The sequence below is a fragment of the Artemia franciscana genome, chromosome 12 (assembly GCF_032884065.1).
Source record: "Artemia franciscana chromosome 12, ASM3288406v1, whole genome shotgun sequence".
Lineage (NCBI taxonomy): Eukaryota > Metazoa > Arthropoda > Branchiopoda > Anostraca > Artemiidae > Artemia > Artemia franciscana.
The window spans coordinates 33,783,494-33,799,614 of NC_088874.1; the positions used below are offsets into that span (position 1 = coordinate 33,783,494).

The following is a 16,121-nucleotide window of genomic DNA, read 5'->3' on the forward strand; positions in this document are numbered from 1 at the left end:
TACAACCTACTGTTTGAAATACGGTAAGTCGGGCAGGTACCCAGAACAATCCGTAGGCAATTTCTCTCGATAACATCTAGCAAATCTTTATCCACTTTCCAGAGCACCCATGCTTTATGTTTGACCACTATAATCACTATAGCTTCCGGTATTTTATATTGGATGCAGACTTGCATCCTGAGACTTGCAGTTTGCAGACTTATCTTTCTATTCCTCCGAACTTTCTTCGACTGTAAAAAAAATTATCCTGAACCTTAGCTATTCTGCTTTTAACATATTCGCTGCTCCCATCGTCTTTACTAATAATACTACCTAGATAAGTGAAGCTGCCCAACTGATCAATCTTTTCGTTACCCAACGTCACCTTTTCATCTTCACTCATTCCTACCCTTAGCAACTTGTTTTTTTTAACAATAATTCTCAAACCTATTGAGCACATTGAACTCTTAAAACCTATAGAAGTTCATTGATTTTGCTCACACTTTCATTTAGGATGTTTAAATCTTCAGCATAATCTATGTTCAGGAAGGTTATTCCTCCCTATTTAATTCCGTGTTCCCCCCTTGCCTTTCCTTTGCTCCTTGAGATAAAGTCCATCAAAATGATCCATATAAAAGGATATAAAACACAACCGTGGTTAACTCCTGATTTAACACGAAACCAGCTGCAACCCTCATTTCCTACCTTTACTGCAGCAGTGTTACTCTCGTACATAGCACTAATTACTTTAATGTTTTTGTATGGTATAACATACCAGGATAAGACCTTCGCTAAAGCTCTTCTATCAACAGAATCGAACGCTTGCTCACAATATATAAAACTGAGGACAAAAGGTGTTTGATAACTCAAGCCCTTCTCAATTATAAATCCAAGAGTGAAAATCTGGTCGACACATCCTCTATCCAAACCGCACTGTTCTTCTCTTAAAACTTTGTCTATAGCATCTCTCAGTCTAAAAAATATTATATTACTAAACAATTTGTTACCTATAGAGATCAGGCTAATGCCTCGATTATTACCATACTCACTCTTATCACCTTTCTTATACGAGCCCCATCTTCTCTCTATTAAACATAAACCTTTTTCACAAATATTCCTAGCTGCGTTCCTAATTCGCCTCCCTAAGACTCCATCAGTAATTTTACTAGAATTGTTCCATCCATCTTCTACATTATCAAATTTTAAACTCTCCAGTTTAAAATTCAACTGTTCCTGGAAATTTTCTCTCAAATTTTCTTCCTGGAGTCTACTAACATCATAACTTGCTGGGAGGTGGTTACCGTTCTGAAATTTCAGCTTTAAATTAACCCTAGACACTACTAGATGGTGATATTTAGTTTTTTCCTGAATACAGGCAACCTACAACCTTGTATTGATCCCTAGTATCTTGTGTTGATCCAGCCAGTCTTCGGTTTAAAAAACTCAATGAAAAAATTCTCAGATTAGTGTCGATGGTAGTATTTGAATTAAAAACCGGTGTTATTAATCTCGGAAATAGTAAAATCTCATTATGAATTAGCTTTAACCAAATTAATGTTCATGATGTCATTGCCTTTTTTAAAATGACTATCCGATATAAAGGTACCTGATTGGCTGTTCTCTTACACGATAAGACACAAGGACTGACAACCCATTTTATCAAAAAACAGTTACTTCATGTTCACACGGTTTCATTCACCTATAGTAACTAAATAGGTAAAAGACAGGATGCATAAATACGGCTCAGTGGTGACGGGTCTACTCTTATATTTTGTAATTAGTTTTCATTTTAAGTTTGACTTGATTGTTCATTTTGATTTATTTTCTCTTTACGATTCAACTATATCAGTATCTGCTATCTTTATGTTTCATGCATGCATTCATTATGATTTGTATTCGCTTTCGGTTTCAGTTATTCATTGATAGTAATATAATGTTTATTTTAACTTTGAATGACTATACTACTTTATTTCTACTCGTCATAGACTTTATATATATATATATATATATATATATATATATATATATATATATATATATATATATATATATATATATATATATATATATATATATATATATAAATGTTTTTTCAGCTTTTCTGCTTAAGAATTAAAAATGTTGGATAATAGTTTAAATTTTAAACAAAAGCTACAGTTACAGGAGCAAATAGACAGGGTCCCAGGAAGAAATACGGTGTTTTTATTAGGAGATTTCAACGCCCAGATCAGTTGAAATAGGGATGGATGGTATCCTAGCCTGGGTAAATTCTAAGACATTTCTAGATAAATTGTTTTCGCGGATTTGTTTTTTTAATCTTATATTTTCGTTTAGTCTTTTTTCACAGATTTGTCTGAATAGTACATGGAATATAGACAGAGCCAAGGAACCTAAAGCAAACACAAATTTAGGAAACTAGCGTTGTTGCATTTATTCATAACTTTAAATTATGTGTTTTATAGATAACAAAACAGAATACTTCTCTACAAACGATCTTGACAAAAGTTGTTTAAACAGTCACAACAAAACCGAGCCTGCAGTTTTTAGTTATAAAACAGCGGGTTAAAATATGTGCATATTTAAGGGTTTTTACAGGATGTGGGTCATGTTTGCCTTCATTCCTATAGAAGATGACCAATTACGCAGATTTTCAATTCTACTACTTCTACTACTACTAAAACTCACCGCAGCTGCTTCAGACTGCTGCAATTTCGTAGGTATAACAATCTAGTTATAACCAATACAGTGTTTAGTCATAAAATGTGGCATAAGTTAACGTGGTATTCATGTGATGTTAAGACAGCAAACCTTAATGAATGAATGAATGAATGAAACTTTATTAACTCAATAAAGACACAATGGTGTCAAAATGGAGAATACAAGGGGAAAAAAGGAGCTTCAATAGGAAAAACTTTTATAAAAAGGCACTAAATAAACTACTTGAAGTATCCGAATTTTATTCAAAGCGTAACCTACGCTCCGCGACAATAGCAAACGGATCGACAACTCCATATACTGAAACTCATACGCCGATTTTTGGCCCACAGAAGCTCACACAGTAGGAACTTAGCATAACAAAAAAAAAATGACAGACAAGCTCCTTTATCTGACGTACTAAAAAAATTCATATCCGCTGAAGCCCCTCCCCTTTCCCTCCGTGAACGTCGGTGGTGGCAGACACATGTTATCTATTTGTTTTTATGTATTTTCGTTTTGTTGTTTTTGTGAAAGTCCATCCTTGCTGGTTTTGAAGACTGACATTATTTCATTGGGGGGGGGGGACCTTTAATTCCTAACATCATTTCCACAAGAAAAAGAAAATATTTCAAAATCTTCAAACTTAAGGGGTGGGGAGGGAGATGGCAAAGGCTAATATATCCGTATGTGCCTTTTGTGGTTCTCTAATTTTTCCTACTTTTGTAGAACTTGCATGCTAAGGCTTCAGTTTAAAACCACAGGAATAAATTTCGCAGGACCAGCGTATCTTTAAGTTTTTAATTTCAGCAAATAACTAGCCACACTTGTGGTTTACCGCCAACAGGAATTGAGAAAAAGATTGGAAAAATTTGGTACCTAAGATATCTAGTAGTAGAAACCCCAGACATAACTTTGTTCTAGTTTAGTTAAAGAAAATGGGTAATTGTTTCTCCTTCTTTTTCAAAAATTTTGATAAGCGTGATTCGAATGAGTTATATAATGTGGATAAGCCACATAAGCCAGAAGTGTTAAGAAGAAGTATTGAAGAGATTCCTGGCAATAAGCCAAGACCATTATTTGAAAGAACAGATACCCCTGTTAGATTTGAATTACCACGACCTCCTACTTCGTCCAGTAACACACTATTATTGAAAGTAGCTAGTGTGAACTTGAATATTTCAGAAAATGGAAAATCTCATGAAACTTGGAACTATGATTGGATGGAAAAGGGAAAAGATTCTAGACTTATTATAAGGCGGGGTCAATCATTCACGCTAACTGTAAGCATATCACGGCCATTTGATTCGAAGAAGGATATCATTTCACTGATTTTTACATGTGCTGGTAAGTTTTCAATTTCAAGTAGTCACTACTACTGCTGCTAATGAGTTGTCGTAGCTTAAGGCCTCCTAACACAGTTGCACCCGCTCCTCCTTTTTCAAACTATTCAAGACTTTCTTCCTTTGCTCTCTCCCATGAAACAACGCTTTTTAATAATTTGCTTTCTATGACCTCTTTATACTCGATTTAAGGACGCCGATGGATGGGCCCAAGGGTATAATTTCCTGGAACGTATCGTCCGTAAAACGTAAGAATCCTCATTTTTAGTCAAGCATGAATGGTAGATGGAGTAAAGTCATTTTATTTTACTACCAAGGAGACTGGTTATAATAGAAGGTGATTGCCATGAACTGAAAAAAAAGTATTGAAAAGAAATAAAAAGCCAAACAATAATAGAGGGTTTTAATAAAATCCAAAAATTGAAGAACTACTTAGTGAACTAATGCTATACAAAACAATAAGGTAAATGAGAGCATTTCCACATTTGATAACTCAACATTAAGGAAGACTCTCCCCCCCAAAAAAAACAAAGAAAAGGAAATTGAACTAATTGCTTATGATTATAATATGAAACAATCTTCGTTTTCTTAAAGAGTTAAGGAGGCTGCGTCCCAAAGTCGAACCTTAAAACGTACAGGAATTAGGAGAGGCAGTTGGGGGGCTGCCGCCCCCCAAACCCCTCGCTTTTAAAGACTCTTTTGTACAGGTTTTTTGTCGTGGGGGGACCTCATTGTTACTAATTACTAGTTTCGACGCAATGGTTCTCCTGTCCTCTTGTGTTTAACATTTTTCGAAGCTATTCCATTATTCATTCATTTCAATTTTTTGTTAATTAAAAGAGGGCCTTTCCGAAGCCAAGAGCGGGGGGCAACAAAAACCTGTACAAAATAGTCTTTAAAAGCGGGGGGTTTGGGGGGCGGCAGCCCCCCAACTGCCTCTCCTAATTCCTGTACGTTTTAAGGTTCGACTTTGGGACGCAGCCTCTTTAACTCTTTAAGAAAACGAAGTTTTTTCATATTATTTCTGTACGTTTTTATTTTGTGAAAAACAACCGCCCGATGAGGAACTTGAACCCTTGACCCGAGGATTAAAAGTCCCACGCTGTACCGACTGAGCTAACCACCTGCATGTGTGTAAATATAACTTTTAAATAAATTTTAAAAATATCAAATTAACATGGGCTCTTATGGAGAAATTGGTTAATTAAGTGGCTAATGCGTGGTTTCTGGAAAACAGGGAAGGAGTTATCGGATCGAGCTGAAATTTCGTGGATAAGCTCCTGGGCCATAGGGGACCTTAACTTGTGAATTTCAGCCCGATCGGACAACGTTAAAGGGGGTGGGGTGGGGTTGGGGGGTCGAAACTTTCGGGGGGTTAATATTTTCCTACGAAACTTTCAAGGGCACTTACTCGGAGAATTCCGCGTCGAATGAGTCTTTGTACACAAAGATCCGATGTCGGCTGTGACCTCTAGGCGTCGAGAAAAAAAAAAGAATATGAAAATTAAGTGGCTATACGTGGTTTCTAGAAAACAGGGAAGGAGTTATCGGATCGAGCTGAAATTTCGTGGATGAGCTCCTGGGCCCTAGGGGACCTTAACTTGTGAATTTCAGCCCGATCGGACGACGTTAAAGGGGGGCTGGGGTTGGTGGGTCGAAACTTCCGGCCAGATTTTCCCCATGAAGGAAAAGCTGGAGGGGGATGAAATTTGGCAGGTTTCTTAGTTAGAGCTCGGGCTACGAAATGCATCCCTTCCCATCCCTCTGCGACAACTGGAACCGAAGATCGCTTAACATTTTCGTGGTTCGCCTTTTTATAGAGGCACGAGTGTGCCTCCTTGATAGCGTCAAATGCAACCTAGTAAAGAACGAACCTGACAGCTAGAGTTCGTTTCAGAGTCTAGAAACAAGTTTTGAAGAAAAAAGCTGTGAAGTGAAGAAGAATCGCTATGTGAGGTTAATTCAATAACAATAATTATTTTTTTAACAAATCCTTTGCATAAACAAACTTAATGAGGTTTCTAAAAATAGCCTAAAGCCTCTTTTTTTATTATTATTTAAGAATTAACGACGCTTCTTGACTACTAAGGTCTCTGCGTCGGCCCTGCAGTGCATTCTTGCGGCGTAATTCGATCTCTGGGTCCCGTACTACCAAGCCAAGGTCAAATCCACTGCGCCACCACAGGACAATTTATAAAAGTCCCACGCTCTACTGACTGAGCTAACCGGGCATGCCTAAAGCCTCTTGAAAATGGTACCAAATCAAATTGAAAACTACGCCAGTGGAGTCCCTTTAGCCGAAAACACTTCGCCCTTTCGCCAACACTTACAGCCCTCCTCCTTGAGCAAAAAGTAAAAACACTTAATCGCATATATAAAATTAATAATAAGAATTTATTTCTTACACACAAAAACACTGTAAAAGTATTAAAGTGTGGATTTAAAATTGGAACTTCTAGTGCCCATATGCTATAGTACAAAATTATGTCTTTTGGGAAGACCCGCCCAGCAGCTCCCCGGGCAAGGGTTTTAAGTTATGCCCAGGGGACATCTAAGGTTCTTATAGAAAGGGTGGTCGTATATACTTTGGAGGGGCTCATGGGATTGGTGACCAGAATTGCTTATGGACTTTTTAAGAGTCAAAGTGATCAGAGGTTAGCTATCACCCCCCCCCCCACGCTTGTTTTTTCGAATCAAATCCAATAGAAATTTTGATACAGACATTTTATTCAAAATAGTTCTAAGACCATTTAACTAGGTTTTTGGGGTTGATACAAACCACCAGAGCCTTGGGACGAGGGTTGTAATTGATGGCGAAGGAGCATTTATGGTTTTATAGAAGAGATGGTTTTTAACTTTAGAAGAGGCTCGTTTGGATGAAAATAAGAAGTTTTAGTTTCTTTGTAACAGTCAAAACTGATGGAGGGAATCAACCCAACCTCCCTGACAACACCCCTTTTCATCAAACGTATCTGACTGAAATGATGATTTAGCGAATTTGTTCAAAATAGTCCAAATAACATATAATAATGCCTCTAGGGTTGACAGAGCCCCCCTAGTGCCCTGGGGACAGGGTTGTAAATTATGCTATGAGGGGCTGTTCCCTCCTCAACGCCCCGCTCTTACGCTAAAGTTTGACTCTTTCTCTCAACTCTATGTTTTAAACAGTAAAAAACTTTAGCGTAAAGAGCGGGGCATTGAGGAGGGAACAGCCCCTTTCATATACGGAATAATTTCTGTTCGTTTTAAATTTCAATGTCACTTTTAATATTCTATGACTTTTAGAGGGTGTTTCCCCCTATTTTTCAAAATAAGGCAAATTTTCTTAGGCACGTAACTTTTCATAGATAAGACTAAATTTGGTGAAAATTACATATTTAAAATCAGAATAAAAATCTGATTCTTTTGATGTTGCTATTGGTATCAAAATTCTGGTTTATAGAATTTTGTTTACCATTGAGCCGGGTCGCTCCTTACTACAGTTGGTTACCACGAACTGTTTGATACTACAACTGCTACTGAGCATTCCAACTACAATTGCAACAAATTATAAGGCTTAGAGAATAAGGTATTAAGGGCCTCAAAACGGTGTCAAAAGCGCACAACACAATACTCTTGGAATGGCTTAACGTCTGAAGGTGAAAATTTCGGGGCATCATGAAAATGATGTTCAACTGACCAAAAAGAAATATGCAGTTGCTGCTAAAGAAATTAATACTGCTGCTACTACTATTACTAACACAACACTAACATTTCAACTACTTGTACTACCACTGAAACTACTGAGATAATAATACTATTAAGAGTGAGCTTAAGAAGGCAGTATTTGAGGGAATATCGATGGCAAATTCGAGCTATCAAAAGACACTATGTGCATTTAGATAGTAAAATAGCGTATCTTAAGAACTGATTTATGCATTAAGTTGGTATTTTCAGAGAATACTTAACGGGAAAGATCAATTGACCAAAAGACAATGTGTGCATACTACTGGTAATACAACTGCTAATGCAACATTTACTAGTTCCACTACTATTGCTATTGATCCAACTACTACTTCTATCACAGCTACTTGTAAGGTGAAGGGCAGTAGCATGAAAATTTCAAAATGTAAATGAATGTTAAAGTTATCAAATGAGCGAACCGACAATGTAATAGCAGTTGCTAATTATATCAAGTTGAGTATTTATGCAACTGATGTGACTACTATTACAACTACACCTACGTGCATGAAGGTTAAATTTTTCAGAGAATATCACTAAAAATTTATGTTGTACAGATGACAACCTGCCATCCGTATGCAGGTTGTAAAAAAGGCATATCAGCAATATTTTAGGAACAATTTCGAAAGTGAGATTGAAAGTTACAACGCATTTTGTGGGGGATGTTGAACTAACCAAAAGACAATACTCGCATCATAATGCTACTGCATCTACTCCGATGATTACTTCTACTAGTACTATTTTTATTAATGCTACTGCTACTATAGCAAAGACTGCTTCTATTAACTCTACTCCTACTGCTACTTCTATAACTAATGGTGCTAAAGGGTTATAAGGCGAAAATTTTGGGCAATATTGTAAATGTATTGAAATAAATCAAAACATGCTATGGCCACATACACTGTCAAGAGGATGTATCAGCAATGATTCAGGACCAGAAGTTAAAGATTTCATCTTGTGCTGATGGGTATGGTGAAAAAAAGGTGCTATGTACATGCTGCTACTAACTCTACTGCTGCTACTACACAAGCTAAGGGTATTAAGCTGCAGCTTTCAAGGAATATCTAGGTGGATTCTGAACTAAATCAAACCGAATTACGATCGTGTAGATTGTCAATAGGGTGACAAAAAAAAATCACAATTAACGGCTCACATTATTAAGTTATATCTTTTAGGGTAAGTTGTGGGGGTTTTGAACTAGCTAGAAGACACTATGTGTATGCTTTTTATAATACTTTTACGGTTACTTTAACTAATGACACTAAGGGCATTAAATTGAAATGTTTAGTGGGAGTTTAAGTTAAACCAAACAACTATACGCATGCAAGTATTAAAAGCGCATATAAGTAATGTCATAGGCAGTGCTGCTCTATCTTTGCTAGTAATATTGCTATTTTAAAAGAGCTAAGTTGATTAGAAATGCAAAGATGTAGTACCTTTTATAAGAGTCAAAAGAGATTGTAGGCAATTAGCCCTTCTCTTTAGCTAATAATTTTCCAAACACTCCCAGTCAAACTTTCAGATATCCATTTTGTTTAGTATAGCTGAACAGTCCTGTAAATGTATCTCTGGAGCTATTGCGTAGGCCAACTCCCCACAGTTATGCAACTTGCCCATTATGCTCAAAAATTAAATGTTGCCTTAAAGTTAAATCAAAAACCGCTGTGTGCATGCTGATTCTCGATAAGATATCTGAGCAATAATCCAAGAACGCCTGTTGGTATTATCTTCAATCTTTTTGGGCTACTTCTATTACTACTTCTACTCTTAAAATTTAAGTCAATCGAAAGAGTGTAAGTGTATTCAAGCTGTCAAAGAGCATAGGTAGACTTTTTGCGAATGATATTAAGTATTATTTTTCAGGTCAACTAGAGGAGGTATAAAACTAAATTAAACACTAATAATTGTGTCCAGATTTTTAGAAGGGTTTATATTTCTAAAAAATTGTTGAAAAATTTTCTCCAGCATACAAAAAGCAGGCCCAAGCAGAAATTTTTAAAGAAAACCCGAAAAGATTTAAACTATGATTTTCTATTTCCCTGAAAAGAGTATGTCAATATAAATCGAACAAAGATTAATTGAAAAAAAACTTTTTCCATAAAATAAATTTTTCAAGGAAAAGTGAAGAACTGCATTAAACCAAAAATTAGCAAAATTAGAACCAAATACTCTATCGAGCGCAAAACTACCTCAAATCAGTATCGATAAATTAATGAAAGCCAAAACGAACAGAAACTACAATAAATAACCGAGTGAAACTCAAAACAAGCTGAATTTAACATGAGTAGGGCTCAAAACCCTGTGTCTCCCCAAGATCAAAGCATAATTTGCACTTTACTAAAAAAATTTAATTTTTTTCACTTTTATAACCTTAATAAATCAAGTATTATTAACAATTTAAGAAATAAATATCAGCATATGTATATTAAACTGACAATACAGATTCATGTATATTTTTTTCAGTAAAGTCCAAATTATGCTCTGGCCTTGGGGAGCCACAGGGATTTTGAACCTTATTCATGTTAAATTCTGCTTGTTTTAACATTGACTCGGTTACTTATTGTAATTTCTGTTCGTTTTGGGTTTCATTTTTTTTTATCGATACAGATTTGTAGTAGTCTTACGCTCGGTAGAGTATTTGATTATGATTTTGTTCATTTTTGGTTTAATAGAGTTCTTTACTTTTCTTTGAAATCTCATTTTATGTAAGAATTTTTTTATTAATCTACATATATAAAACCTTTAAATAAAAGTCATATGATCTTTTTTGACAATTAATTTACAAGACTTTCCACAGCAAAAGCTATTCAAATAAAAGTAAAGAGAAATTGAGCAGAAATAACTTCAAAGAATCTTCACTGCATAAGACTACCACAAATCAATATCAATAAAATAAAGAAAATCCACGAGCCTTGTTTTATTTATTATCAATAATCCCGGACTAACAGACTATTGATGTTCGCAGATGTGACGATCTTTCTCTAAAAAAAAAAGAACAACAGAAATTTTGCCACCAGTAGTCTTAAGGACAAATTGGATTTGACTGCATAATTTTCATGAAGCCCAAAATTTTTTTTTGTGATAGTCAATTCCTGCTTTTAAGATACTTCAAGTTCTCATGGGCTTTTAATGAACAAATTCAAACTATCACAAAAAAAAATTTTGGGCTTCATGAAAATTATGCAGTCAAATCCAATTTGTCCTTAAGACTACTGGTGGCAAAATTTCTGTTGTTCTTTTTTTTTTAGAGAAAGATCGTCACATCTGCGAACATCAATAGTCTGTTAGTCCGGGATTATTGATAATAAATAAAACAAGGCTCGTGGATTTTCTTTATTTTATTGATATTGATTTGTGGTAGTCTTATGCAGTGAAGATTCTTTGAAGTTATTTCTGCTCAATTTTGGCTTAATGAAGCTCTTTACTTTTATTTGAATAGCTTTTGCTGTGGAAAGTCTTGTAAATTAATTGTCAAAAAAGATCATATGACTTTTATTTAAAGGTTTTATATATGTAGATTAATAAAAAAATTCTTCCATAAAATGAGATTTCAAAGAAAAGTAAAGAACTCTATTAAACCAAAAATGAACAAAATCATAATCAAATACTCTACCGAGCGTAAGACTACTACAAATCTGTATCGATAAAAAAAAATGAAACCCAAAACGAACAGAAATTACAATAAGTAACCGAGTCAATGTTAAAACAAGCAGAATTTAACATGAATAAGGTTCAAAATCCCTGTGGCTCCCCAAGGCCAGAGCATAATTTGGACTTTACTGAAAAAAATATACATGAATCTGTATTGTCAGTTTAATATACATATGCTGATATTTATTTCTTAAATTGTTAATAATACTTGATTTATTAAGGTTATAAAAGTGAAAAAAATTAAATTTTTTTAGTAAAGTGCAAATTATGCTTTGATCTTGGGGAGACACAGGGTTTTGAGCCCTACTCATGTTAAATTCAGCTTGTTTTGAGTTTCACTCGGTTACTTATTGTAGTTTCTGTTCGTTTTGGCTTTCATTAATTTATCGATACTGATTTGAGGTAGTTTTGCGCTCGATAGAGTATTTGGTTCTAATTTTGCTAATTTTTGGTTTAATGCAGTTCTTCACTTTTCCTTGAAAAATTTATTTTATGGAAAAAGTTTTTTTTCAATTAATCTTTGTTCGATTTATATTGACATACTCTTTTCAGGGAAATAGAAAATCATAGTTTAAATCTTTTCGGGTTTTCTTTAAAAATTTCTGCTTGGGCCTGCTTTTTGTATGCTGGAGAAAATTTTTCAACAATTTTTTAGAAATATAAACCCTTCTAAAAATCTGGACACAATTATTAGTGTTTAATTTAGTTTTATACCTCCTCTAGTTGACCTGAAAAATAATACTTAATATCATTCGCAAAAAGTCTACCTATGCTCTTTGACAGCTTGAATACACTTACACTCTTTCGATTGACTTAAATTTTAAGAGTAGAAGTAGTAATAGAAGTAGCCCAAAAAGATTGAAGATAATACCAACAGGCGTTCTTGGATTATTGCTCAGATATCTTATCGAGAATCAGCATGCACACAGCGGTTTTTGATTTAACTTTAAGGCAACATTTAATTTTTGAGCATAATGGGCAAGTTGCATAACTGTGGGGAGTTGGCCTACGCAATAGCTCCAGAGATACATTTACAGGACTGTTCAGCTATACTAAACAAAATGGATATCTGAAAGTTTGACTGGGAGTGTTTGGAAAATTATTAGCTAAAGAGAAGGGCTAATTGCCTACAATCTCTTTTGACTCTTATAAAAGGTACTACATCTTTGCATTTCTAATCAACTTAGCTCTTTTAAAATAGCAATATTACTAGCAAAGATAGAGCAGCACTGCCTATGACATTACTTATATGCGCTTTTAATACTTGCATGCGTATAGTTGTTTGGTTTAACTTAAACTCCCACTAAACATTTCAATTTAATGCCCTTAGTGTCATTAGTTAAAGTAACCGTAAAAGTATTATAAAAAGCATACACATAGTGTCTTCTAGCTAGTTCAAAACCCCCACAACTTACCCTAAAAGATATAACTTAATAATGTGAGCCGTTAATTGTGATTTTTTTTTGTCACCCTATTGACAATCTACACGATCGTAATTCGGTTTGATTTAGTTCAGAATCCACCTAGATATTCCTTGAAAGCTGCAGCTTAATACCCTTAGCTTGTGTAGTAGCAGCAGTAGAGTTAGTAGCAGCATGTACATAGCACCTTTTTTTCACCATACCCATCAGCACAAGATGAAATCTTTAACAGTTAAAGAGAGATGGGTGGAACATGAGAATGTGCTACCGAGATACAGTTCCAGGAAAAGATATAGAGGAAAAGGAAATAAATTGTGATAAATCGAATGTGCAGAAAGATTTTTTTTTTTAGAAAGAATTAGCGACTGTACTAAAAGGATTAAAAAATAATAAGGCTCCATGTGCTGATAGAGGGGTAAATGAGTTTGTTAAATATGGTGGTTCTGAGGTTAGAAATAAATTACGGAAGATTATGAAAATAATTTTTGAAAAATGGGAAACATCTAAAGATTTTAGGAAAACCTTAATTAAACCACTGTGTAAGAAAGGTAATAGAAGCGAGTGTTGTAATTATTGAGGCATTAGTCCGGTATCTGTATGGAGCAAATTACTTAATAATGTGATACTTTTTAGACTGAGACATGCTGTAGACAAAGTTTTAAGAGAAAAATAGTTTATTTTAAGAAAAGGTAGAGGATGCGTCGACCAAATTTCCACTCTTAGATTAATATTTGAGAAGTGCCTTAATTATCAAACACCTTTGGTCTTTACTTTTATAGATTATCAGCAAGCGTTCGATTCTGTTGATAGAAGAGCTTTAGTAAAGGTGTTATCCTTGTATGGTATACCAGACAAATACATTAAAGTGATTAGTGCTATGTACGAGAATAACGCTGCTGTGATTAAGGAAGGAAATGAGGTTAGCAGCTGGTTTCGTATTAAATTATGAGTTGAGCAGGGTTGTGTTCTATCCCCCTTTACATGGATCATTTTGATGGACTTTGTCTTAAGGAGCGCAGAGAAGGCAATGACCACGGAATTAAATGGGGAAGAAAAACTCTCTTGGAATTAGATTATGCTGATGATTTAAACATTCTAGGTGAAAGTGTGAGGAAAATGAATGATTTTTAGGGGTTTTGGAAGTTCAGGGTGCTGGAATAGGCTTGGAAATTAATGTCAAGAAGAATAAGTCAGTAAGGCTAGGAATAAATGAAGATAAAAAGGTGAAGTTGAGGAACGAAAATACTAATTAGGTGGGCAGCTTCACTTACCTTGGTAGTGTTATTAGTAAAGAAGGTGGGAGCAGTGAAGATGTTAAAAGTAAAATAGACAGGACTCAGGGTGTTCTTTCCCCGATAAAAAAAATTTGGAAGAGTAGGAAGATAAGTCTACAAACCAAGATTAGAATATTGAAGGTATAATGATGACAGTGGTCAAATTTGAATCTGAAGCGTTGGCGCTCCGAAAAGCTGATGAAGATTTAACTAGAGGTTTTCCCAAGAAATTGCCTGTTCTAGACTGTTCTGGAACGGGCTGTTCCAGAAACGGACTGTTCTGGATACCCGGCTGAGTGACCGCATTTTAAACATAGCCTGTACAAAAAATATGGTTCAAACCCGCTTTCTAGTATTATAATGGAATGAATGTTGTGATGGCTAGGGCATGTTTCGTGGATGAAGGAAGACGTATTGCCGAAGATTGTCTTTTCGGCCAACTGTTTAGCGCTCAACTGAAAGTAGTTCACCCTCGTCTGGGGTCGGAGGATGTCATAAAGGAAATGGGAACTTCCTGGGAGGGTGTAAAGAGGGAGGCTTAGAATATATTTGAATGGAGGAGGAGTGTGTATAGATGTGTTGGCCTCAGGCAGCTTGATGCTGCGCTGAGTAGCGCAGCATTTTAGTAGTAGTAGTAGTTAGTAGTAGTAGTAGTAAATAAGTCGTAACGCTAATATACCCAGAATTTTACATTAATAAACGTTTTGTTTTGCTACTAAACTTTAACTTCTCATAAAAGAAAAGATACAAAAAAAAGATATACCTTAATTTCGATGGTAGTGTTTTTGCTTTTAACGACAGACGCAACCCAATCATTCGCCTCAGTAAAATCTCCTTCTGGATATACAGATACCAAAACTTGAGTTCTCCTACTGGGACTGGGATTAACTGCATCTGGAATTTATGGTTCAAAAGTGTTAGGATTGAATAACATAAATAGAAAATGTCATAAACTCATAAGTAAATCAATTAACAATAAAAAATAATGAGGAGTAAGTGCGTTCGTGGTAGCGAACTGTAAGCAAGGAGCGACTCGTGCTAAAAGCGATTGAAACTCAAAAAACGGGATTTGAAATATTACATACACTAAACAAACGGAACAACCTTTAAGTGAAGAGCATTTTTTAATAGAAACAGAATCTGTAAAAAACAAAATTTTACTGAAATATTTTCAACAGCTAAAATCCATTCTTTTTCTTTATTTTAATTACGTAAAATGATAATTTTTGAATTTGTTCATTAAAAGCCCATGAAATTTTTTTTTTTTGTAATAGCTTTTAATGAACAAATTCAAAAATTATCATTTTACGTAATTAAAATAAAGAAAAAGAATGGATTTTGGCTGTTGAAAATATTTCAGTAAAATTTTGTTTTTTACAGATTCTGTTTCTATTAAAAAATGCTCTTCACTTAAAGGTTGTTCCGTTTGTTTAGTGTATGTAATATTTCAAATCCCGTTTTTTGAGTTTCAATCGCTTTTAGCACGAGTCGCTCCTTGCTTACAGTTCGCTACCACGAACGCATTTACTCCTCATTATTTTTTATTGTTAATTGATTTACTTATGAGTTTATGACATTTTCTATTTATGTTATTCAATCCTAACACTTTTGAACCATAAATTCCAGATGCAGTTAATCCCAGTCCCAGTAGGAGAACTCAAGTTTTGGTATCTGTATATCCAGAAGGAGATTTTACTGAGGCGAATGATTGGGTTGCGTCTGTCGTTAAAAGCAAAAACACTACCATCGAAATTAAGGTATATCTTTTTTTGTATCTTTTCTTTTATGAGAAGTTAAAGTTTAGTAGCAAAACAAAACGTTTATTAATGTAAAATTCCGGATATATTCGCGTTACGACTTATTTACTACTACTACTAACTACTAATACTACTAACTACTACTACTACTAAAATGCTGCGCAACTCAGCGCAGCATCAAGCTGCCTGAGGCCAACACATCTATACACACTCCTCCTCCATTCAAATATATTCTAAGCCTCCCTCTTTACACCATCCCAGGAAGTTCCCATTTCCTTTAAA

General features: G+C 34.9%; 1 protein-coding gene across 1 annotated transcript; it reads left to right on the top strand.

Moving 5' to 3' along the window:
- The first annotated feature begins 3,553 nt into the window (after positions 1–3,553).
- Positions 3,554–15,914, top strand: LOC136033506 (annulin-like). The gene is made up of 2 exons (XM_065714251.1): positions 3,554–4,020; positions 15,709–15,914. Exons 1-2 carry the CDS (start codon positions 3,612–3,614, stop codon positions 15,912–15,914), a joined length of 615 nt encoding a protein of 204 aa, XP_065570323.1. The 5' UTR covers positions 3,554–3,611.
- Positions 15,915–16,121: the final 207 nt, after the last annotated feature.